Genomic DNA, 24,262 nt, shown 5'->3' with positions numbered 1-24,262 from the left:
TCACCACGGCCATCAGATCAGCCTATCGGCTGGCAACCACAGTTCAACAACAGGAGCAACAACAACAACCTGAAGACCTCCGAACGGCGGCCCTGATCTCTCTCAAAAGGTGGACCAGGCGCCAATGGCAGAAGACAAGGCACCCTCAGCTCAAGGTACTCTGGAATTCACTGGTGAAACGGGTGAAAAACCGGCTCCGGAGACAAATGTACTCAGCATGGAACGAAAGACTGCAAGCCATAGACGCCCCATCCAGGGAGTTCTGGAAACTCCTCCGCGCCATAGCAAGACCCCCAGGCCCACCTCGTACACAACCCGTACGAGGGCAGCAGGGATTAGTGTATTCACCAAGAGAAATTGCATCAGTGTTTGCAGACCATCTCCAGGGGACCTTCCAGGAGAACAACACCCCTCCAGACGCCACCACGGAAGAAGCAGTGCAGGCCAGCCTGCGGGACATCCAGCAGGACTACCATCTCCCGGCGACAGACCTGGCTACTCCGAGGGAAATCACCAGAATAATCAAACGACTACACAACCGCAAGGCAGCAGGACCAGACGCAATTCCAACCCTGGCGATAAAACAAGCACCGAGGAAAGCTGTGGCACTCCTCACGAGAATTACGAATGGCATCTTGAGAACGGGACACTTCCCATCAGTGTGGAAGGAAGCTCGAATCATAATGCTACCCAAGACTACAGGACACAGGACAGAGGCGAAAAACTATCGGCCGATCAGTCTGCTCTCCCACCTAGGAAAGATCGTGGAAAGAGTGATCCAAAGGAGAATCATGGACCAGGTGCAGGAAAGAGACAGCTTACCGGACCATCAACACGGATTCAGGCCTGGGCACAGCACCACCCTTCAGCTAGTCCGGGTAGTCGACAAAATAACTCATCAGTACAACGAAGGAGGCCACACCCTAGGCCTCTTTCTAGACATCGAAAAGGCATTCGACAGGGTGTGGCACAATGGACTGGTCCATAAACTACATCAAGCCGGCCTCCCCACATATCAAATCCGGATCATCCGGAGCTACCTGACCGATCGCCGATTCCGGGTGTTCCACTCAGGGCACCTAACAGACACCAGGCCAATCCACGCAGGAGTACCACAGGGGTCCTGCCTCTCTCCACTTCTGTATGCACTCTTCACTGCAGATATTCCTACGGACCATGGCACACTACTAGCCACCTACGCAGATGACACGGCAGTCTTTGCCCAGAATCGCAACCCACGGTACGCAGAAAGGGCATTGCAGAGACATATCATCAAACTCGAAGAGTGGACACAGAAGTGGAAGATCAGAATCAACCCAGCGAAGACCACCTTGGTAGACTTCACTAGAAGATACGCAAACCGGAACTTTACCATCATGATGTCTGGAACCCTGCTACCTCTCGCAAAAGAAGCCAAGTACCTCGGAGTTATCCTGGACGACCGCCTAACATTCCGAAGACACCTAACGGAAACCTCCACCAAAGCAACTAGAACACTACGAGCACTGCTGCCAATTCTTCTCAGCGGGAGCTTCAGCCACAGTACCCGAAGACACATCTACGAAATCAGCATACGGCCCATCTTGTTGTACGCTCACCCTGCTTGGGAGCACGCAGCACGTCATCACCAACGTCAGCTACAGGTGATCCAGAACAGGGCAGCAAGAGCCATAACCCGGCACGCACTCGGAACCAGCATTGCACAACTACATGAAGATTTGGACCTCCCCCTCCTCCAGGAAGTTCGAGAGAACCTTTCAGCCAGATTCTGGGCACAGGTCACCAACCACCCCAACCCCAGCATCGCAGCCATTGGAACCAATGCACCTAGAAGACAAGTCTACAGGATGCCTCGACCACCCTAAGGAAAACAAACCGAAGGATCTGCGACAGTAGCGATCCGAAAAAGATAAGATGATGTAACACAAACGCCAAGAAAAGAACACTCAAATGCAAGTCAAGAGCACACGCTCGTTACTTGTAAAACTAAAATCCGCCAAGAACAACGAACGAACGAACAACGAACGAACGAATTCCGCATTTGAGCTTGTGGAGCCTGAGAGGAGTCAGCGACCTCCATGTCCATCATTATTTTAAGGGGCTTGAATTTGAGTGAAAAAAAGGTCCACCCCAGATAAGGGTACGAAGGGTCGTGTTTTTGCATTTTATCATCTTCTCAATTGTTTCGAAGATACAGGGGTAGCAACGGACTTTATACACACGAAATATGAACCTCAGCCATTTTGGATGGGGTGAACATAGAGAATTGAAACTTTCGGCAAAATATTTATCTTGTCGAGTCCTTTCCAACGATATATTACTCGACCCCCTTTGCCATTTAAAATTTTCAAGTTGACCCCACGTACCCTTATATGGGGGTGTCTGGGGTGGACCTTTTATACCTCAAAATTCAAACCCCTTAAAATAAGGATGGATATGTTTTTGCGTTTTCTCATATTCGCAGTCGATTCGAAGATACACGGGGTGGCAACGGACTTTATGGACACCATGTATAGTACATTATGAATAGTTATCCTTGTAAATACATAGATAAGGAATAACGAAGTTCGAGCCTAGAGCCTTGTTATTGTACGTGATTACATATTTTAATGGTTTAGACTTAACGTATGTATGCAAAACATACAGAGTATACACTTATATAATATACGGTATTTAGTTCTTATACTATATATACAGGGTGTCCAAAAAATCCGTTGCCACCTCATGTATCTTCGAAAGGACTGCAAATATGAGAAAACGCAAAAACACGTACGTCATTATTGTGAGGGGTTGAATTTTGAGCTATAAAAGGTGCATCCCAGACATTCCATATAGGAGTACGTGAAGTCAACTTGAACATTTCAAATGGCAAACAATGTCGAGTAATATATCGTTGGAAAGATCTCGACAAAAGAAATTTTCAGAGACCTTTCCAAGTTAACCCCACGTATTCCTATATGAGGTGTCTGGGATGGTTCTTTTTTAGCTCCAAATTCAAGCCACTCACAATAATGACGTACATATTTAGCGTTTGCTCATATTCGCAGTCGTTTCGAAGATACACGGGGTGGCAACGGACTTTATGGACATCCTGTATATTACATATTAGTACAGTAAATAAAATCATATTAGACTATATCTTTCAATACTCAGTTTCGTATTTTTTCATGATTTTTGTATAAAATATTTAAAACATCTATGAACTGGATGCTACGTTAACTCTTTTTACTTTCAGGCAACGATAGAAGAAAAGAAAATGTGCTGGTCATGAAAAGAAAAACGAATTCGGGATTTTAATGGATTTACATGTTTCATGGACCCTACAAACCGGAAAAGTGATTTTTTAAATGTTTGTCCGTCCGTTCGTCCCGATGTAAACATATGCACTCACTCGCCCAGAGGCCGTATCACTTAACCAGTGATGTAATAGGCCTACTAGTATTTTTAGTTCGCATTCGCTCGGCGGTTTGCAAAAAATATAGGATATATCCAATCCCATATACACTCATCCTTTTCCAAATGTAAGATGAATATGCGCTGGGGTGCACACGTATACTTCCGTATACGCCCCATTATACACCGCGCTCAACATATCAAAAACAAATTTTAAACTTAAGGTTTCTATAAGATTCTATAGGGTGGTTTTATGATTTTTTTCTATCCTTAAAATAATTGATTAATTGATTGAATTAAGTTTAATGGGGACGTCAGCATCGAGGCCATTTGTATCCGTCACGTCCTGGTACCTGATGGAGGGTGTTTAATAAAATATTAATGTGTGAAATATAAACAAAATTGTTAGAGATATTTTCCAGAATAAAAGCTATTTTTCTCGAAAACATATCTAACGATTTTGTTTATACATATTTCATACATTAATATATCATTGCTCCCCCTCCCTATATCGTTGTACCAGTCATTTCATTTGGAAAACCCAGTGGTAGTTTACTCTCGGACATGAGTGTCTTCTGGACGATTTTCTCAAAAATGACAGACAATTTGGTTCATATTTCATAAATATTTATTTCATTAAAAACCTGACAATTGTCCTCATGTTCTGAAAAAAAAAAACTGAGAAGGAATAGTTGTCTTACACACGACGAGAAAATCAAATCTAATATCTACTGGTAATGTTATTTTATACTTATTCTTTTCTTGTTTTAATCTTGGAAATAAATACCTAATGCTTTTATCGCATTTCTTTTAAAAGCTCTAATTTTCTTCCAGGTCCACAGATTTTGAAAGGACAGTAACGCAATGATTTATTTTCCCAAATTAGTGGCAGTTGTTGTATTTTCTATTGTGCTTCAAGCTGAGAGCAGTGAAAGAAACTTAAAGGCTGGACATCAACAAGAAAACGCCAAATTACCATCAGAATCATCCCCACTCGCTAAATTTGTACTCACGTTCTCCAAACCTGGGGCTTTCGGCAAGGTATGTAATTATATAAAAGTATTGTTCTCTTTTAAAATTCATTGTAATTTCTATGTCAAGTGTACTTAGAGATAGTAGATTTATATTAAGATGCAATTTCTTTTTCATTTTCTCCCGTTGCTGTATGAAATACATAACGTGACATTAATACCTTCGTAAGCAAAAACTTAGAGCTGGACAAAATCATTTTAAATGTAATTTTATTAATATGATTTGCTAATTACTAAGTAAAAGTGATTTTTGCTATTCCAGTAAAGTTTAGTAATTTTCAACTTCATACAAAAAAGTAATATACTGTAAATAAATAAATAAAATAATAATTTGAAACCAAGAAAGACTTATAAGACATTTTACGGTATATTTAGGAAGTAATGTTATTTTGAATGGTAATAAATTATGTAAATCACGTCCCAGTTGGTTGGCCTTAACTAACTAATTACTTTTTAGTTGTTATTGTTTTTCTCTCTCTTTTTAGTAATAGTATTCAATTAGTCATACCTACATTCAATTATCTTAGATATTCTAAAATAATATACAAGAAAGCCGTCTTTTGTAGCGCGCACGGAGAAAATAGGTGTAAAGAAATTAATTGAACACTCCTTCCCTCTTAGGAAGCACATTTCATTAAAAGTGTGATGGTAAAGATCCGTAATGCCACTTCCTTCTCACCTCGCCTCTTTTCACCCCCTATGTCGATGGAGGATGAATCAAGACATAAACGGCATCACGATTATCACTATTCATCTCAGCAACTTCGAAAATTATCGATTGGGCACTAATATTGATTGTTTTCGATTATTTTTATTGATCACCCCTTCAACCTCCCTACCTTCTTCCCGAAAATGTAATAAAAAGTTAAGTTAGACCAGAGTCCACTCGTGTATAAAAAGCATCAAAATTGGAGCATTGGTCTAGGAGGAGTTAGACATCAAACACTGTTACATTCATTTCTACTTGTATTTATATAGATAAGCGAATGAAACATATATTCAACTGATAGTTACCCAATGCTGAAACGTAGTTCTAACAACGTATATTCAATACGAAGAAGGTTAACGTTTGAAAATGTCCGAATGATGTAAGGAGATGAACGTGAATCAATCGCAAGTTTTCGATTCATAAGGAAATAAACCAAACAATGTTTTGGCCAAAGCAATAAGAGTTAATAATTGAATTCTCAAAATCTTTTCATTCAATTTAAAATTATATCCACTACACTTATTACCGTAGACTTCAACATATACCAAATGTCAAATTTCACAATAGGCTTATTTCCCTTTGCTTTTGACACGTATAATTATAGATTGAATTTTACTCTGAACGACTGATAAAAGGACCATCGCTTGGTGTCCATAAAATAATGTATATCATAGCTATTATTATTATTATTATTATTATTATTATTATTATTATTAGTAGTAGTAGTAGTAGTAGTAGTAGTAGTAGTAGTAGTAGTAGCAGTAGTGGTAGTAGTAGTAGTAGTACGTATCAGAGTTAGAGTGGGTCAAGTAGGTCACTGGATCGTGTGTCAAAGGACGTGACCCACTGTGACCCACTCGGATCCGCCGACCCACTTTGCTCGGTGCATTGTAGATATCTTCTGAACGCTGGTGAATTTGACTATGTTTACTTTCAAGGTCCCCATTTTTCTTCCCTTTTCATTTGTTTCTATTGCTTACCTAATCTGAGTATACCTAACTGACAATAACTCCGAAAATGAACCTTGAATCTGGGGATAACCTATATATTTTCTCAAAGGGTTTGTCGAGCAAGTTCCAAAATAGATTTCAATTATTTGCCCAGAAGTGACCCTGGCCCTTCTGGGTTGGAAATATATAGAATAACTTGACTTGTATATCCTATATATCAATCAAAGTACTCCGCATGACTAGTAGATTAAGAATATAATACGCATTATCCAATTATATCCTATATCAAAGTAATAAACCCCAAAAAATAATTATTTCACTATATCCTATATTAGTGAACCTCACTATCACGCCGTAGAATGAGCTCTCACACCTCAAAAACAAAGGCTTGCCAAGACCATGACGAGTGAGTTACATGATTCTAACACATAGCCAAAAACTAAAGCGAAGCTCGAGCAAATAACATCCAACTGGAGCCTTCTTTCCTCTCATTACCCGGGCCTTGTCGTGGCTAGAGGGCTTAAACACTGAAGTTTGACCGATCGGGTTTATATAGCTACAAAGAAAGAGCTGTTCGGATCGAGTAAATAAGCTCAAATTACAACGACAACTAATTTTCCCTAATTAGTAACACAAAATCTATTGAACGTTTTTGTACCGCGTGACCTATCAAACAACTCGTCTAGATGAGGAGTTGACGAATAAATAATGAACGTACTGATCTGATAACGTATATAGGTGATATCGTGGAAAATATAGAAATTGAAATACGTACACCGAATGTATCACATCTAGTCATAACAATGAGTCACATTAGTTGTGATGCCAAGTGACTTACTGTTGACTAGATATTATGGATATGCTTTTCTCAACTTTATAGGTCCACTAATATAGAATATTAATAGTGAAATTATCATGTTTTTTGGTTTTATTCATTAGTATAGGATATAACCCTAATAGCAGAGACAACTTGCAAACCGCTTGCTGTAAGCTTGAATTGAAAGTCGGTCAAGCTTGCATCTAGCTAGATTGGAAAACATGCAAGCATGCCGCAAGCTGGACTCCAGTATCGAAGTTACATGGTGGCAATCTTGCATTTAGTGTTCCATTCAAGCTTCACGCAAGCGTTTTATAAGTCAAGCCAATAGCCAATGCACGGCCAGTGATGCTATAACGCTCTGCGAGGGGTCTAAAGCATCGCTTACAAATACAACAAAAGGCGGATTGTATTAAAGCATGCGTTTCAAGTGCAAGCGTAGAAAGCCAAAAGCCAAGCACGCGCCGAAAGCTTTCTTACTACTAGGGAACTGAGTAGTGCATGTTATATTCTTAATCTACCAGTCATGCACGTCACTTTGGCATATAGGTCAAGTTGTTCTATATATTTCCAACCCTGAAGGGGTGGGATCACTTCCGGGCAAAGAACTGAAACTTGTTTTGCAACTTACTCGACAAACCCTTTCAGGAAATATATAGGTTATGCCCAGATTCAAGGTTCAACTTTGGAGTCATCCCTGGTAAGTGAAAAAAGAACTTCAGGCACTTTTCGATATTGATATTGATAATTGTCATAGGCGTATTTAAGGGGGAGGGGCTTGCGGGCTTAAGCCTTCCTGAAAGATAATTTACTAATTTCAAGTAAATGAAATATTTTGCAGAATTTTCACATTTCTATTAATAAACTTAGCAAAGCCTCCCGCCCCCCGGAAACAATATCGTAAATACGCCACTGGTAATTGAAATAATAGCAATAGAACTTACTACTTGGCTTTTGGGAGATAGTCGAATCTTACTGTTTTTTCTCTTTATGTTGGCTTGCTTTACCTTGATTTAAGACTTTCAAATTTCATCTTATTTTCCATTGAAAAGTGTCTGTAATTCAACAAGGAAATAATTATGTGTGACAATTAAATTGAAATTCCTCGTAATATGACTCATGACTTTACTATTTTATATTGTAAAAGTCAGATCCACTGATATTGTAACAGAGCGATTGACCGTAGAAATTCAAACTCCGATTAGTGATAATTTCACAGCTTTGTTTTATTACAAGTTTAGGATTAAGATTTCTGGGCTTTCGACATCTAAGGCCATTTAGCCTTTTACGTTTTGAGGGATGACGTCCCTCGGCGAACACAGTATCAAAGGAAATGGAAGAAAGAAAGGATTGGGGAAGGAAGGAAGCGGCCTGCGACCTATAAGTTAGGTACCACCCCGCATTTGCCTGGTGTGAATGAGGAAAACCCAGGAAAACCTCATTCAGGGTGGGTTTTACAATTTTTCGACCGAGTGCCCCCACCGGAAAGGCGAAAGCGAGAGCGTTAGCGACTACGCTACGCGGGGCCACGTTTTATTACAAGTGTAAACTCTTTAGTCAGTGGAAAGGAGGGCCTGGATCATGGGCCATGGCATCTTTCAGTTTAACGCCGCACGATTATGCCCGTTAGGCTAAGGGAGATGAGTAAAGCAAAATAATAATGATGGAACAATTGGTGAAATGATAGTGTGGGAGGAAAGTGGAGTACTCCAAGAAAACCCACGGACACAATATTGTGGATTATGGGTCATGGCGATGGGTTTTGGTGCGTGGTGGTTGGTCAGAGTGGATCATGATAGATCAGAGTGCATTATGCTAGGTCAAAGTAGATTATGGTGGGTTAAAGTGGATCATGGTGGGTCGTAATGGGTAGTGGTCGAGTGAGTTCTGGGTCACAGTGGGTGATCGGTCAGTGGGTCATGGGTCAACTTTTCATTGGCCTACGCCATCTCTGGTAAGTATTCTGCCTGTTAGCAGGTCTTGGCACTAAGAGGAGATTCCCCACCCCTTTCCTTAGATTAGAGTCTAGAAATGTTTCTTCTATGTTTTTCTTCTTTTAACTCCCAAAATTTTCTTTTGTTTTCAAATAATCAAACAGTTGCGTTTTTTTTTCCTATTTCTTGTTTCCCTTTCATGTTACTCTTTATGGTGGTATGAAGAAGGAAATTTCTTTGCGACCAATCCAGTTGGCATTTCTACGCAGGATGATGGATAAAAGCATCCTCTTTTCTCCTACTCGTTTTAAAACGATTTGTTGTTCTCTCTGTCCATTTTATCTTTTCCATCTTCCTCCAACACCACATTTCGAAGTTCTTTAAGTATTTCTACCCTAAATTCCGTAACTATTCTATCAGGCCTTGTTTCCATGTTGTACTAATACACAATAACTCACTGAGCAAGGCTGTGATAATATGGTAAAAAAAAAAAGAAAAAAAAACACTATCACGTAACAGTTTCAACACAATAACTATGTCTTCATCAGACTTGTGAAGGAGTGGAAGTCTGATGAAGACACAGTTAGTGTGTTGAAACTGTTACGTGATAGTGTGTGTGTGGTTTTTTTTTTTTTTTTTTTTTTACATATTATCACATAGCCTTGCTCAGAGTGTTATTGTGTATTAATTCCATAACGTGCAATCTCATGCTCCATATATAGTATTTAATCAGCTTCTTCCGTAGTTCAATGGTAAGCCTGCTATAAAAGTAACAAGGAAGTTCTGTCGCTTTTTGTGGAGGTCTGTGTTCAATTGGCCCTCACACCTTTGAGTTGAATGCGAATGGAGATAAGGAGAAGGTCAGTTGTTGGTGTGGGTATATCCAACACACTACCTAGTTGTGGCAGTTCAGTTACACCGTGAACTTGCGTAAGGACAGAGTGAACATGGGACCTCCACAGAGCGTCATAAGGGCGTGTATGCTGTGCGAGTTCAAACTGGGGTCAAACGCCGTTGCAGCGGGGTGGAAGATATGCCAGGCCTTTGGTGAGGATGTCGTAACTACATGGTAGTTTAACAAGTTTAAGCACGGTGACGAAACACTTGAAGACACACTACGTGCCGCAAGACCAACACATGTACAAAATGAAGATCTTCATTCAACAATTGAGGCGAACGATGGCCAGACATGTGAGAACTGGGAGTACAATTCAGAAACTATACGGCAGCACCTCCATCAGCTTGGGAAGCACTACAAGTTGGGTCAATGGGTCGCACATGATTTGATTCCGCGCCAGAAGGCTACGTGAGCAGACACCTGTGTTTCTTTGCTGTCTCGTCTGAGGAAGGAGCCATTTCTGGACAGTGTGTTGGCATGTGATGAGAAGTGGGCCCTGTGCGAAGCTCCACGGCGTCGTCATCATTGGTTAGCATCCCATGAACCGGTTGCAAAACAGCCGAAACCAGCACTGCACCAGAAGAAGATCCTCCTGTGTGTTTGGTGGACTGTTCGCGGCATCGTGCATCGGGAACTGTTACCAGCTGGTCAGCGCATCAGTGCGACTGTGTACTGTCAGCAGTTAAGCAGTGTTCAAGAGAAACGCAAACCTCTAGAGCCAGCACTTCTGAACGGCAATGGGGTTCTCCAGTTACAGAACAACGTTAAGAACCATGTGGCTAGGATGACCCAGGACACCATTCTACGCCTTAGTTGGGAAACACTATTGCATCCGCCATACTCCCTGGACATTGCACCGTCCGATTATCAACTGTTCCATTCCTTGGGCCTTAGAGGACGCCAGTTCAAATCCCTAGTAAAAGTGCAAAAAGCTTGATACTTCCTTCGCTTCACGGCCCACCAAGTTCTACCGCGATGGAATCCATGTCTTTCCAGAACGTTAGCAGAAGATCGTCAATGCTGATGGGGACTATTTTTGATCTTCCATGTTCTTCTTAGGCGCCATATCGATGTTCGAAGTTGGTGGGTGGAAAAGTGACAGAACTTTCTTTGTTATTTTATAGTTAGGAATGTTCTTTTCTTGTTGAATGCCTCTTTTGTTACATCAATTCTTGGGCCTGATCTCTTTGGTGGAATAAGCGTCTCTCGCCCAAGTTAGGGTTGCCAACTCTGGAAAATAAGAAAACCGGCACCTCCTTTAAATTTCCTATGATGTAATTTTAAGTGTAAAGTATCTCTGTTCGGACTCATATATGGGAAGGAAATGTACTACCGTGAACAAATGTGCATTAGCACCTGTATTCTGCATATCCTTAGTACATTCATTAATAAGCTTAATAGATACATTGTGCTATAAATGAGAAAATGAAATCGGCATTGATCATGTTATTGTATTTACCAGTAACTGCAACTTCTTTAAAATTATAGAAACAGATGAACAAAAATATATTAATCTTTACGTGACAAGTTTGGATCTGGAAAACAAAATTTACTCTTGGATTTACAGAAATATACTTTTTTAATCTATACTTCGAACTAGATGAAATTGCTTCGAACTAGATACAAATTTGAGAAACATGTCATAAAGAGGGTGGTAAGAAGTTTGTACCGGTCACCGGCTTTAATCAAAATAACAGTAATACTTCCGGCCAGGCCGTGAAAAACCGACCAGTTGGCATACCTAGTCCAAGTACTTCCCAGATATTTGGAATTATCGACCTCTTCAAGCTTTCTTTGTTCTACTCTTATACTTAAAGAGTGTATTTCCATGGAATATTATCATGACTTTCGATTTTTTTTTATCTTGATTTGCATTCCATTTTGTTTCCCATTGTCAACTATTCTATTCGTCCTCTCGTGTAGTCCTTTCTCGGTCCTAGCTATAATAACCATGTCCGTATACCTCACCTTGTTGATGATATGTCCTCCAATTTTGAAATCTCAAACTTCCGTTAATTTTTCCTTTATTAAATATTCACTGTAAACGTTGAATAGCTGGAATGATATACCATGTGCTTGTCTGACTCCTGTCCCAATCTCCATACTGTTGGTTTCTCCATGGTTTAGGCGCAACTTCCCTCTTCGCCTTGTGTACAGGCTGCGAAGAGTCGACGATCCCTCCAGTTGACTTCGATTTCTTTAAGTATTTCCAGAAGTTAAGTAGTCCAATTGACCCGGTCGATTTTTTTTTTTTTTTTTTTTTTTTTTTTTTTTTGCTGGTCTATGAAGCACAAACACAATTCTTCCTTTAAGTCGAGAACTGTTTCTGATAAGATTCCCATCAATCCAATAGCACCTCTGGTGCCACTTCCGTTCCGGAATCCAGATTGACCTTCCTCCAATATCTCTTCTTACTTTCGAATTACTTATTCAGTATAAGCCTAGTAATCTTTCTAATGTGGGAAATAAAGCTAATGGTTCTGTGATCACTGCACTTTTTTTTTTTTGCTTGCTCTTCTTAGATAATGCAACCATTGTAACATTTAGAAAATCCTTCGGCCATTCTCAATTCGGGTAGGTTAATAAGTGCTATACCTAAAAAAAATGTACACATATATGAAGCCGAAACATGTTCAGTGCAGTTTAATTACTTTATTAGTTCAATCTAAATCATGAAAAGTGTTGCTAAGTACTTATCAGTGAAATTATCTAACCTGATTCACTAGATAATCAACATACAGGGTGGTCCAAAAGTAGGTATACACCCCTGCATTGATCCAGTATAACATTCTAGTTTATGGGTTCATTTGTTTCGGCTCTTCCGAGCTTAAGATATAGTAAAAACACACTAAGAACAAATAATAAAGAAACTGAGTCTACCTGATGGATAACAATAAGAAATTATATAAAATGCAGTACGGTACTGTATACCTACTTTTAGGCCACCAAGTTCTTACCATTACACACACTAAATAACGTAATGTCAATATTCCTCGAATAGTTAAACCTAAGGATTCATAACTATAATAATAATAATAATAATAATAATAATAATAATAATAATAATAATAATAATAATAATAATGTAATATTGCTATATTGTGCGATCATTTTTTAAGGGCTCATCGGCAGTATTCAACGAAGAACCATTATTAACAAACCAAACATCATGTCCACCAGGAGACGATGGTTTGGAGTGCCGAAGACAAGAAGCTCTTCGAGGAGCAGATGAATGCTCAGGAGGTAAGACAAAATGATGAACTTTACACGTAAATTAAAACACAGCGGTAATTAGAGAAAGAAAAATGGTAAAAGATTATGATAAGAAGTAGAACACTCTCCATTAAGAAAGTATATTGTAACAATATCTGTAATAAATAGCATAAGGCTGGTAGGTACTACTTTTTTTTTTTTTTTTTTTTTTTTAATGTCAAGATTATGGAAAATTATCTATTTACATGAAAGTGAGGTTTACTAAACCGACGAAAAAAGATGACACTACTATTCTATCCTTTATTCTAATTTAAGATTTATTTTCATTTTTCATTTTATAATGACATTTTTCCGCCCAGGTATTCCAACTAAATTTAATTTATTTTAGAAAGCAACAAGAACTTACTCCATTACACTCTATTGTTTTAAATTGGTTTAAAAATTAATAGAACATCCCCTCGTATTATCTCCGTCCATCCCCTTACGTAAATGTGGAAACAAATAATAGTGCAAACGAATGTTAACTGATTATAACCTAGCGGACATTGTTCAGGGTTGTTACTTTACAATTCGGAAAGTTCTGGTTCGAATCGGGTTGGCGGCCATCCTGGTGAAATATTTCCTCAGTTCAACGAGTGGAATAACGGCTGGTAGTGTGGAATATAGGCACTGGCTATTTTGTCGTCAGTTCCTATTTCATTATTTTTGTAATTATCGTTGATTGGTAATGATTTCAGTAATTTTCTTTTGAAGCTGTATCTGGAATATATATATATATATATATATATATATATATATATATATATATATATTAAAAATGAATGAGAACTTCATGTCTAAAAGCAAATAAACACGTTGTTGGATTAATTTAGCATGTCAGAAATACATGAAAATCGTATTGTCTTCTTTCTTCACTTAAATGAAAATCACACTTCTCACAATACATTATTGATAATACGTACATAAAATAATGTAGGTTTATAGGTAAAGGACGTCGTCTTTAAGTGAGAAATTTCATACAAAATACTGATTTATTACGTAATGCTTAGTAAGAGCGAAAACAATTATGTCGTAAAAACTGGAATGAATATTAAGTATTTGCCTTTAGGTGATGCACTATAGCTTAGAATGAAATTGCACTATTTCCTACAAAACAATTACAAGAAATATAAAAAAATTCGAACTTGTATATAACAGAATAACATTTAATATAAATATAAGTTAAGCATTACCACAATTTTGAAAAACAATAAACTTAGGTTATCTTAAATTTGAATTATGTCTGGTAACTTTGGACTAGGCTTGACACATGCGAAACTTGCTCCGGTTTTATTGGTATGAGCATTAAATAAATCTTAAGAAATTATATTTATAAATATAATAGGACTTTTCTATGATAAAAACTGATATGAAAAATTTTGCCAGTTAAAGCTATAAACCAAATATTTAAAGATTACTTCTTTTAGTAACAATAAGTATCAATGTAACACGTACACTACGTGAAGGAGTTTGGTTTGCATGACGACATATTTTCATTGAAACCAGAAGTAGTAGTAGGTTTCTGTTACTTTTAGTTCTAATAGGAAGTTAAAAGAGAATATGCTACCTATTCTTAGAACATTAAATTGATTCCAAAAAACCGTTGCTCACTATCTCTTATCATTTTGCTTTATGTAGATCAATATTAAAACCGGAAGTTGTAGTGGATTCTTGTCACTTCTGGTTTTAGTAGAGTCAATAATGGAGATGAAATGTATGCATGAGACGCCCAATTGATTGCACTAAACCACTTCTCGCTATGTATTACCGTTTTTACCCTATAGTGATCAATGTAAAAACATGAAATGGTTGATTTCTAATACTTCCGGTTTGATCACCGCCTCTATAACTTTTGATCCTCTAGATTCTGATCAAATTTGGTGGTGATTCATCAAGTAGTTCTTAATTTTTTTTCTTCGGAGGACGGATGGACACGTGGACAGGGTAAATAGCGTATGTAAAGGAGATAACCAAACTCCTTAAAAATAAAGTTATGCAGATAATTTATTTGGTTTACTTGGGTTCTTAATAATAACAAAACTAAACTCCATTTTATCCCATTTTCGTCTCAGGGATTTCATGTCCAATTTTTAATCGGATATCACAATCACCCAAGCAATATTAACATTTGTTTTCAAGCTTACTTAAGAAACATTTTGCCCAGAGTTGCTGATCTTAAAGTCGCAATAAACCTTTCAACAAATCTTTGTACTCTCTTATAACATATATATTATGATAGTGCGCCGGTGTACTATCTTGTTGGTAATAAAACGTGTCATTATTGTACATGCGTGAATTACGGGGAAAATGAGATCAGCAAGCATTGTTAGGTACTGTCAAAACGGAAAACGCCGATGAGATCCCTAAGACAAAAACTCAGGGCCGGATTTAAGGGGGTCTGTAGACCCGGGCCTCCAGGTGGACAGGGGTCTGCACTCTGATCAAAATCTCAACTGACTGTCTAAAAAGAATCATACAAGATAAAGTCATCATTACAAGATAAAATATGGCCAAAAATATGAAACAAATTTCTTCCTTTATTATATCCACCGTCTTAATAAATTAGAATAAATCTAACTAACTAACTCTATGGCCTATGGAACCCGGAGGTTCAATGCCGCGTTCACAAAAGCTCTCCACTGACTTCTATCCTTAGCTAACTGCATCCAGTTTTTACTTTGTATTCCAATCTCTGCGAGATCCATCTTAACATTGTCCTCCCATCTGCGCCTAGGTCTTCCTAATGGTCGTTTTCCGATTGGTCTTCCAGTCAAGACTTTGAAAGCGTTTCTACTTTCTTCCATTCTAGCTACATGACCCGTCCACCTAAGCCTCCTAGACTTGACGACCCTAACAATGTTGGGTAAACCATATAAATTATATAGTTCCTCGTTATGAAGTTTCCGCCATTCCCCATTCCCGTTCCTCTTGGGTCCGAATATTCGTCTCAGAATCTTTTTCTCGAATACTTTCAGTCTATGTTCATCCCTCAGAGTAAGCGACCATGTTTCGCAATCATACAGAACAACAGGCATGATTATTGTTTTGTATATTTTAAGCTTCAGATTCCTCGACAGAATTCGCGACGACAAGAGATTTTGAACCGAATAGTAACACGAATTCCCTGCTTTTAGTCGACATTTAATTTCTTCGTGAATATGATTTTTCTCTGTTAATATTGATCCTAGATATTTGAAAGTATCCACTTTATCAAAAGTATTATTTAATATTTTAACGCATTCATAATTTGCTGTATTCCGGTCCCGACGCACTTCCATGTATTTAGTTTTCTCTGCATTTACTTCTAAACCCATGTCCCTGCAGGCATTTAATAAGATCTCTGCATTTCTTTCTATTGTTCTCCTATCATCCCCTATTAAATTTACATCATCAGCATATGCCATAACCTGGTGAATACCGTTCAACTCTAGGCCCTGGTTGCTATCTTTGATTTTTCTTATAGCGTATTCCAGAACGAAGTTAAATAATAATGGCGACAACGCATCTCCTTGTTTCAGGCCATTTTCGACGTGAAAGCTCGTGGACAAAAATTTTCCTACCCGTACTTTACTTTGGGATTCATTTAAACATATCTTAATTAATCTAATTAGCTTTCTCGGTATTCCAAGTTCTGTAAGAACGTTGTATAATGTTTCTCTCCTAACCGAGTCGTACGCCTTTCTAAAATCAATAAATAGTTGATGTATCGGGGTATTGTATTCCCACTTTTTTTCGAGTATTTGGCAAATGGTAAATATTTGGTCGATAGTTGATCGATTTCGTCTAAATCTGCACTGATAATCTCCAATAATTTCATCTGCGTATGGGGTCAGTCTTGTTAACAGAATATTTGAAAGGATTTTATAGGATGTTGACAGAAGAGAAATGCCTCGATAATTATTACAGTCAGTTTTGTCGCCCTTCTTGTGAATTGGAACAATGATTGATTCTTTCCACTCTTGTGCCAATTCTTCCTTGTTCCAGATAAGGAGAATGAGATTGTGTATCTTGTTCCACAATTTTTCGCCTCCAGCTAAAATTAACTCAGCCGGAATTTCATCTACACCCGGAGATTTGTGTTTCTTTAATTTCTTTATAGCGGTTTCCACTTCTATTCGGTTGGGTTCTGGAATATACGGTTCTGCGGTGTGTATCACCTTTTCTCCACGCACAGTAGTTTTTGGTTGCGTGTTAAGCAAATCGTCAAAGAAATCTTTCCATCTATTTAGGATGCTATCCGTATCAGTGAGAACTGTACCGTCAGATTTCTTTAATATATAAGCACGAGGTTGATAGCCTTTCTTAAATTCGTTGATTCCCTTATACATGTCCCGGATGTTTTTATTTTTACTATTATCTTCAAGTTCCTTAATTTTAGCTTTCAGAAAGTCGCGTTTCTTTGTTTTAAAAGTTTTGGAAGTTTCCCGCTAGATATCTGCGAAATTTTGTGTAGTTATTTCATTCGGATTTTGTAGCCAGCGTAATTTTGCCTGTTTTCTCTTCTCTGCTAGTTTAATGCATTCCTGGTCGAACCATGGTTTGTTCCTAAGTATTTCCGCGTGTCCCAATTTTTCTTTTGCTGAAATTTTAATGCTATCTCTAATTTCAATCCAGGTATCCTCAACACTAATGCACTCCGAATCTTCTAAAGCCGAGAATCTATTCGAAACTTCAATCTGGTATTTCTCTCTTGCCTGGCTCTCTTCTAATTTCTTTAAATTGAATATCCCCGTTTTCGGACAATGAATATTACCTTTATTCAACGATAACCTCTCTCGTATTATCGCTGCTACCAGGTAGTGGTCAGTATCACAATCAACCCCTCTAAACGACCGGACATCAATTATGCTAGATTGCCTTCTTCTATCTACTAAAACGTGATCAATTTGATTGTGTGTCTTTCCGTCTGGTGATGTCCAAGTGTATTTATGAACGTCGCGATGTGGGAATTTTGTACTCTTCACGATTAGGTTTTTGGATGTTGCAAAGTTCACGAGTCTAACACCGTTGTCATTACTTTCCTTATGCAGACTTTCGTTCCATATAATCGGTTTGAAAATATCCTCTCGTCCTACTTTCGCATTGAAATCCCCTAATAGAATTTTCATATGGTATCGCGAGAGTTGGTCAAATATCCGTTCCACTTCTTCGTAAAAACTGTCTTTTGTATCGTCATCCCTATCTTCAGTTGGGGCATGTACATTTAAAACAATAATATCACACCACCGTCCCTTAAGAGTAATAAAAGAAAGTCTATCAGTAACAAATTCAACCCGTTTAATTGCTGGTAATATACGTTTATGAACGAAAAACCCTGTTCCTAACTGGTGATTTTTGTTTCCTTCCCCGTGAAAGAACGTAAAATTTCCGGAATTCTCAGATCCATTAGAATAAATCAGTTTCAAAAAAGACGATCGAATATAGTGCATGAGAATCGTGATTTATATTTCTTTGTTGAACAGAAGTGTTCTGCAGTCTCATGTAATTATAGAATACCCAGTCCCAATCCGGCTGAAAAATTGTCACTGCGTAGATGCACAATTTCAGTCTGTTTATGAACTCTGTATGAGTGGAGTCGGGTAGAATTTTTAAATCACAATAATAGGCGGATTATTTCAAATATATTTGTGCGCTGTGAGATTCACTCACCCCTAGATACACTCAGTAAAACGCTAGAGAAAATTTTTTTGACGTACTCATTTTTTATTTATTACATTTATGTAATATAATAACTATTTTTTTTGTGCATTTCGAAAGTTCCATCAGGTATAGTATCATCTAATGCATGGCATGGTTGATGTAGAACTACATTAATTCTTTAACTTTCCTTTTGTACTCTTTCACAGAAATGTATTAGGTGGTCAATAGGGGCCCATTTTTTTTCTAGCCCCGGGCCTCCAGATGGATTAATCCGGCCCTGGACAAACTATACTATTTAACACACATGGTAAATTCCCAGCCTTTTCAACAGTACAGTGAGGATTATCTTCAATCCAGTATACACAATTATATTTTTTGACAGTGGCATTATTTCTAAATTGTGCTTCATCTGAGCAAATAATGCTATCCATAATCCCGAACCCATCCACAAAATGGTATCCTGCGATCTGGGTCGTCTTCACTTAGCTGTTACACCAGCCTTGGAATGTAAACACGCAATTTACCTCCATTTATTGTGCTTAGCATAGTGTTAACACTTACCGCTCATACGTGACCCTTGCATTGAAGATTTTTGTGGTGAACGCTGAAACCGTTTCGACACTTGTAGCCATGCCCTGCTTACTCATAATTGATGGATGGAATATCTTTTATTAAACCAACTTTACACCAACCTTCATATACAGTATGTTTCTTACAAGGAAATGGTTCCAACCTGACAAGTCCGACTTGGACGAAATTTCATATAGATACTAATTTCAGCTCGGTGAATAACGTGGAAATAGTCATTCGATTCGCTTTTGCGTACTTTACGAGATATGCAGGGTGATACAAAACACAATGCAACATAAGACAACTATGTAATCCAAGTCCGAATTGGACGAAATTTCGTATAGATGCTAATTTGAGGTCGGTGAATAACGTGGGAACAGTCATTCGATTCGCTTTGCGTACTTTCGAATGTACTTGGATTAACCCGTCGTATGAATCTGCTGTTCATGGGTAAGAGAGATACGTGCTATATTTGAATCGTGTATGCAGAATGACAGTCTGACATGCACAGTAAGCGACATTAACAAATAAGGCGCGGCCTGCCGCACGCGAACATGTGAATTGGACTGTTTCTTTTGCCAAACTTCGTCTATTACTGTTTACTTTACAGTCGCCGGAACCCAGTTTCCGTTCTAATGTTGACCTTCCAAGGTGCTACTGCAATTGGTAAACGGTGCGATTTCAGGGACATGTGTCCTCAAGTCCTCAAAGACTCATACTTCTTTCCAGGATCACAACATCGAACAGTTTCTCCTTTCATTTTCATGTGGATATATATAGTGTGTTAATGAACTATAACGACAAACTGCAAGAGGTGATTCCTCACATCAAAATAAGAGAAACGTTCATACAGACCTATGACAAAAAAAGTGCATAGTTTCAGAGCTAGGGCTGTCCAAAATCGCGAAAAGGCTAAATTTCAATAGGCCCTATTTCGAATTCCAGAAACTGTGGATGGTGGATCTTATCAGCGTAAAGGAAGCCACGCATACACAATCCAAAAGTGCATATTTCATCAATTGCCAATAGTTGTAAAGGGTGTAATTCTCAGATATGTTTTCAATAGAGTTTTCAGATATACCCTGATTTCAAGAAGGGTCCAAATAAGGCTAGAGGTAAACCTTGACAACAATGGAGGAAGTGTTAGGAAGCAGCAGCTCTGTGTTTTTTTGTGTTCGGAATAACGTGTGGTGATATGTATTTCGTCACGGTATATTTCACGATTTCCTCACTTATAAGCGTGAAAGAAAACATTGCATCATGTTTTCCCGAGTATGAGAAATCGTGCTGCTAACGATCCTGAAGACTTCCGACATAGCGCCAAAGGATTCCGTGTTCACTGCTATCAAGGCTTATTGTTTGCCTACTTTGGACCAATCATAAAGTCAGAACATACATGTATCTCAAAATTCTGTTGATGGCATGTCTGGGAATTTCACCCTGCAGGGAATAATCTGTACACCCATTGAACATTAATGAAATTTGCATTTTTGTATTGCGTATGCGAGACTTCCTTTATGCTGATAAGGACCACCATCCAGTTTCTGGAATTCGAAATAGAACCCCTTGAAATTTGGCTTTTTCGCGATTTTGGACAGCCCTAACTCTGAAAGAATGCTCTTTTCGCCATAGGTCCATATGAACTTTTTTCTCTTATTTTGATGTGAGAAATCACCTCTTAAAGTTTGTCGGTATAGTTCATTAACACCCTGTTATATATATATATATATATATATATATATATATATATATATATATATATATATATATATATATATACTAGCAGCGTTCACCCCGCTTCGCTGCGGTCACCCCGTAACGCAATAAACTTTGTTACTTAGATAATTTTTACTTTTTCGCTTTCAAGTGATATGATAAAAACCATAGTAGATTGCAGTAAATGTTAACATTATAGCGCCTGTCATTTATGTTAACCCGCCGAGTGACACGGTCATGCGGGTTGCATATAAATACGTTTATTTTTACCTATGATGAACTAACAAAGGATTTGTACGTTATGGACACTTGAATGGTCAATTATCTCAAGACACTGGTAATTAAAAATTAAAGTGATATGATAAAAACCATCTAGGGTCCAAATCCTAATAACCCCCCAAAAATGAAAGAAATTGGTTCAGCCGTATTAGCGTGATGAGGGAACAAAGGATTTGTACGTTCTCTTTTATATATATATATATATATATATATATATATATATATATATATATATATATATAACTGGTATTTTTTTCTCGTCAAATGCTAATACCTTATTGGCCTAAACATAAGCCTCACATTTCCCCCCAAATTTCAATTGTAATGTATATATTTGATGCGTCTTACATTCGCGACCTTACAAAAATTACATTTCTTCATATCACATGGTATTTAAAATGTGCTGATTTCTTATATGAATAACGATAATGCAAGAATAGCATTGTAGAAACACACTGCATTGTTATCCAATAATAGCATTGTCGAATATAACTTTTGGTAGTTAACAGAAAGCTATCTTTAAAGGAATTCTGTCCTCTAAATCTTCAATAATGATACTCTACTTTGTATATACTGTATTTATGATAAAATAAAATAATGTACGGTATCAATCTAATCATACTTCCCTGAATCTGCAGGTAAATGACTACCGGTACTTTAATTTCTTCCCTTGGAGTATCACATGTTTTCGTTTTCCCTCCTTCAAATTTTAGGATGCTATTTATATGTGGAGACGGCTTATTTTCGGACCAATACGATAATAATGTAGAATTCTTAATCTTATTTTAAATCTTTATTATTATTGATCTGTCGCTTTTTCTTTATTTTTACAGGTGACTGTGAAAGCTGTCGAACCTGCGACGTAAGAACTGCTGGGGATTGGCCTCAGTGTTGCAAAAACAACTATCGTTGTTGTTCAGAGCTTGCAGGAGCATGTCAGAAATGTGATCGCCCAGAATTGCATGCGTTCTGTGCCAAGAACTTCAAACGCTGCTTTTAACTAAAATAATGTGGAGTGAAAACACCATTTACCAAGTCACAAAGAGTATCTCGCTTAAACAATAATAATCAAAGACTTGCAATAAGCATTCCAGGACTCATTGAAATGTCAATTACAGCGTGTTCAATAGTCAATCTGTAAATCGTAAGTTCTTAATGAATGTTATGAAAACGATAAGTGTTTACGAAATCTGTATAAGATTTATGTGCATCTTTTTACTATTCATATTAATACCGTGAACAAAATTCACTGTCACTATCTACGGCATCAGTCTTGGTAAGTTTCTAGACTCTCTCACAGAAAAAAAGTATTCCTGTTGTCACAAATTTATTATTTTAATAGGGCTATACCCCCTTACCTTGTATTCGATACATTTTCTACATCAGTCCAGAAGTTTCTCTAAAATTATATACTGAAGGATTCTTCTCGGAGAAACTACGTATCTATAGTCTTATTACTGTTACTCTTGCCACCGGTTTCTGTTTCATCCTATCTCTTAGTGAATTGTGAAGTCTAAAGGGACTAAATCCGATAAGGGAGAAAGTTTGGGACGCCTCATAAACGCATCTTCGCGGTTTTGAACGCCAGTGCCGTATTAGCTGAGTCGCTGTCTCTCTGCAATAGAATTTACTTACGCAATAGCATCAGTAGTTCGGAATAATAGTTATGGTAATGGATGGGAACTAGGTGCCCCATCATTATAGTATGATAGCTTTGAAATCCCTGAACATTGATGTCATCACCTTATCAATTAACGGACTGTTTGGACTGAGGGAGGAGGGTTTTCATAGCTTTGATGACTCTTTTGCTCCTAAGATCAAAGTAGCAGCAGTAGATCTCATTCTCTCTATGCTGCATAACTCAAGCAAACAATTGTGGAGTCTCATCATGCTGTTCGTTGCGTTCACCAGTTCCCGCTCTCACTGTCAGTAGGTCGGCAGGCAGACTTATTGGCATCTATCGAGCAGTAAGAACTTAGGAGCTAGAAACTTATCAAACGTCTCTCGTGAATGTGTTACTAGATAACCGTATGAAATGAAATACATTAATCAAGTCAGCAAGGAAAATATCAATCTACTAAAACAAAGGAGACATGTTCATATTTCAAAGACAATGACATTTAGTATTTCCAATAATTTCTTGTAACTTCTGTCTCTGCCTTTGTGTACAAATATTGTGAATTCAAAATAGAATTAGAAGAACGTAAAATTGAATTATGTTGAATGATGTCAATGTCTTAACGTGTACGGTTATATAAAAATACATTTTAAAAATTAAAGTATGTACAACATCTGAAGTGATTCTTATTGGCACTAACATACCCATGCAGCATAAAAGTCCCATAGGCGTCCTACTGGGAAGATACAAACATCTGATGAATGCCAATCATAAAACTCAAGTGCGCAAATATTAAGGTAATACTAGAGTGCAGTCTGTAGACAAAAGTTGTGCATGTAAACGAGAAAAAACGAAGTGTTTCTGGATGGCAAAATTATTTATTGCTCTGCCCACCTCAGCACAAGAATACTACTGTTCGACAAGTTTTGTAACGAACACATAAGCACCATTTTTGGTCAGTTTTAGTGTGCTGAAAACGAAAATGACAAAGAAAAAGATTGGTTCTTGTTCTGAAGTTACAGAGGGAGAAAGAGGAAAAGTCCGAAAGCAACATTATTCCACAATTTATTAGCCCCTACTAGGCATCAAAATTAACTATTTCTGTATCTTAGATGTAATCGGATAATATTTTTGTTTTGGAGGGCACTGAGTACGAGAATGAAGTTTAGCTCTAGTTGTTTTATACACAGATACCGAGATTGATTCATTTATGTTGAACTGAAGTCAATGTGCAACTGTACCTGTACTGCACATGCGCAACCCATCGTCTTGAGACTACCATGGGACAAGCAGCAGCACAGACTAGGATATACAGACCGAAAACTCAGCGAAAAACTGGAAACTTGGCGACAGTAGCGCCTCTATCACACGACGACGAAACTAACCAGTCGATCTGACGTCACCTACGTCGAAAATTTCGAAACTAACCACAGGATAGATTATTTTTCATCGTCC

General features: G+C 37.9%; 1 protein-coding gene across 3 annotated transcripts in view; it reads left to right on the top strand.

The window, feature by feature from the left end:
* LOC145676037 (uncharacterized) overlaps positions 1-23,482 on the top strand; it is a 92,955-nt gene extending 69,473 nt beyond the window's left edge. For all 3 annotated transcript variants that reach the window (XM_081746894.1, XM_081746898.1, XM_081746906.1), the window contains exons 2-4: positions 4,228-4,434; positions 12,852-12,975; positions 22,023-23,482. In XM_081746894.1, coding sequence (XP_081603020.1) covers positions 4,258-4,434; positions 12,852-12,975; positions 22,023-22,189 — 468 coding nt within the window. In that variant the 5' untranslated portion in view covers positions 4,228-4,257 and the 3' untranslated portion in view covers positions 22,190-23,482. The remainder of the gene's footprint in view (positions 1-4,227; positions 4,435-12,851; positions 12,976-22,022) is intronic.
* Positions 23,483-24,262: the final 780 nt, after the last annotated feature.

This window comes from Thermobia domestica, chromosome 2 (assembly GCF_964235325.1).
Source record: "Thermobia domestica chromosome 2, izTheDome1.hap1.1, whole genome shotgun sequence".
In the NCBI taxonomy this organism is placed as follows: domain Eukaryota; kingdom Metazoa; phylum Arthropoda; class Insecta; order Zygentoma; family Lepismatidae; genus Thermobia; species Thermobia domestica.
The sequence above is the reverse complement of the archived record's forward strand: the minus strand, read 5'-3'. Positions and strand labels throughout refer to the sequence as shown.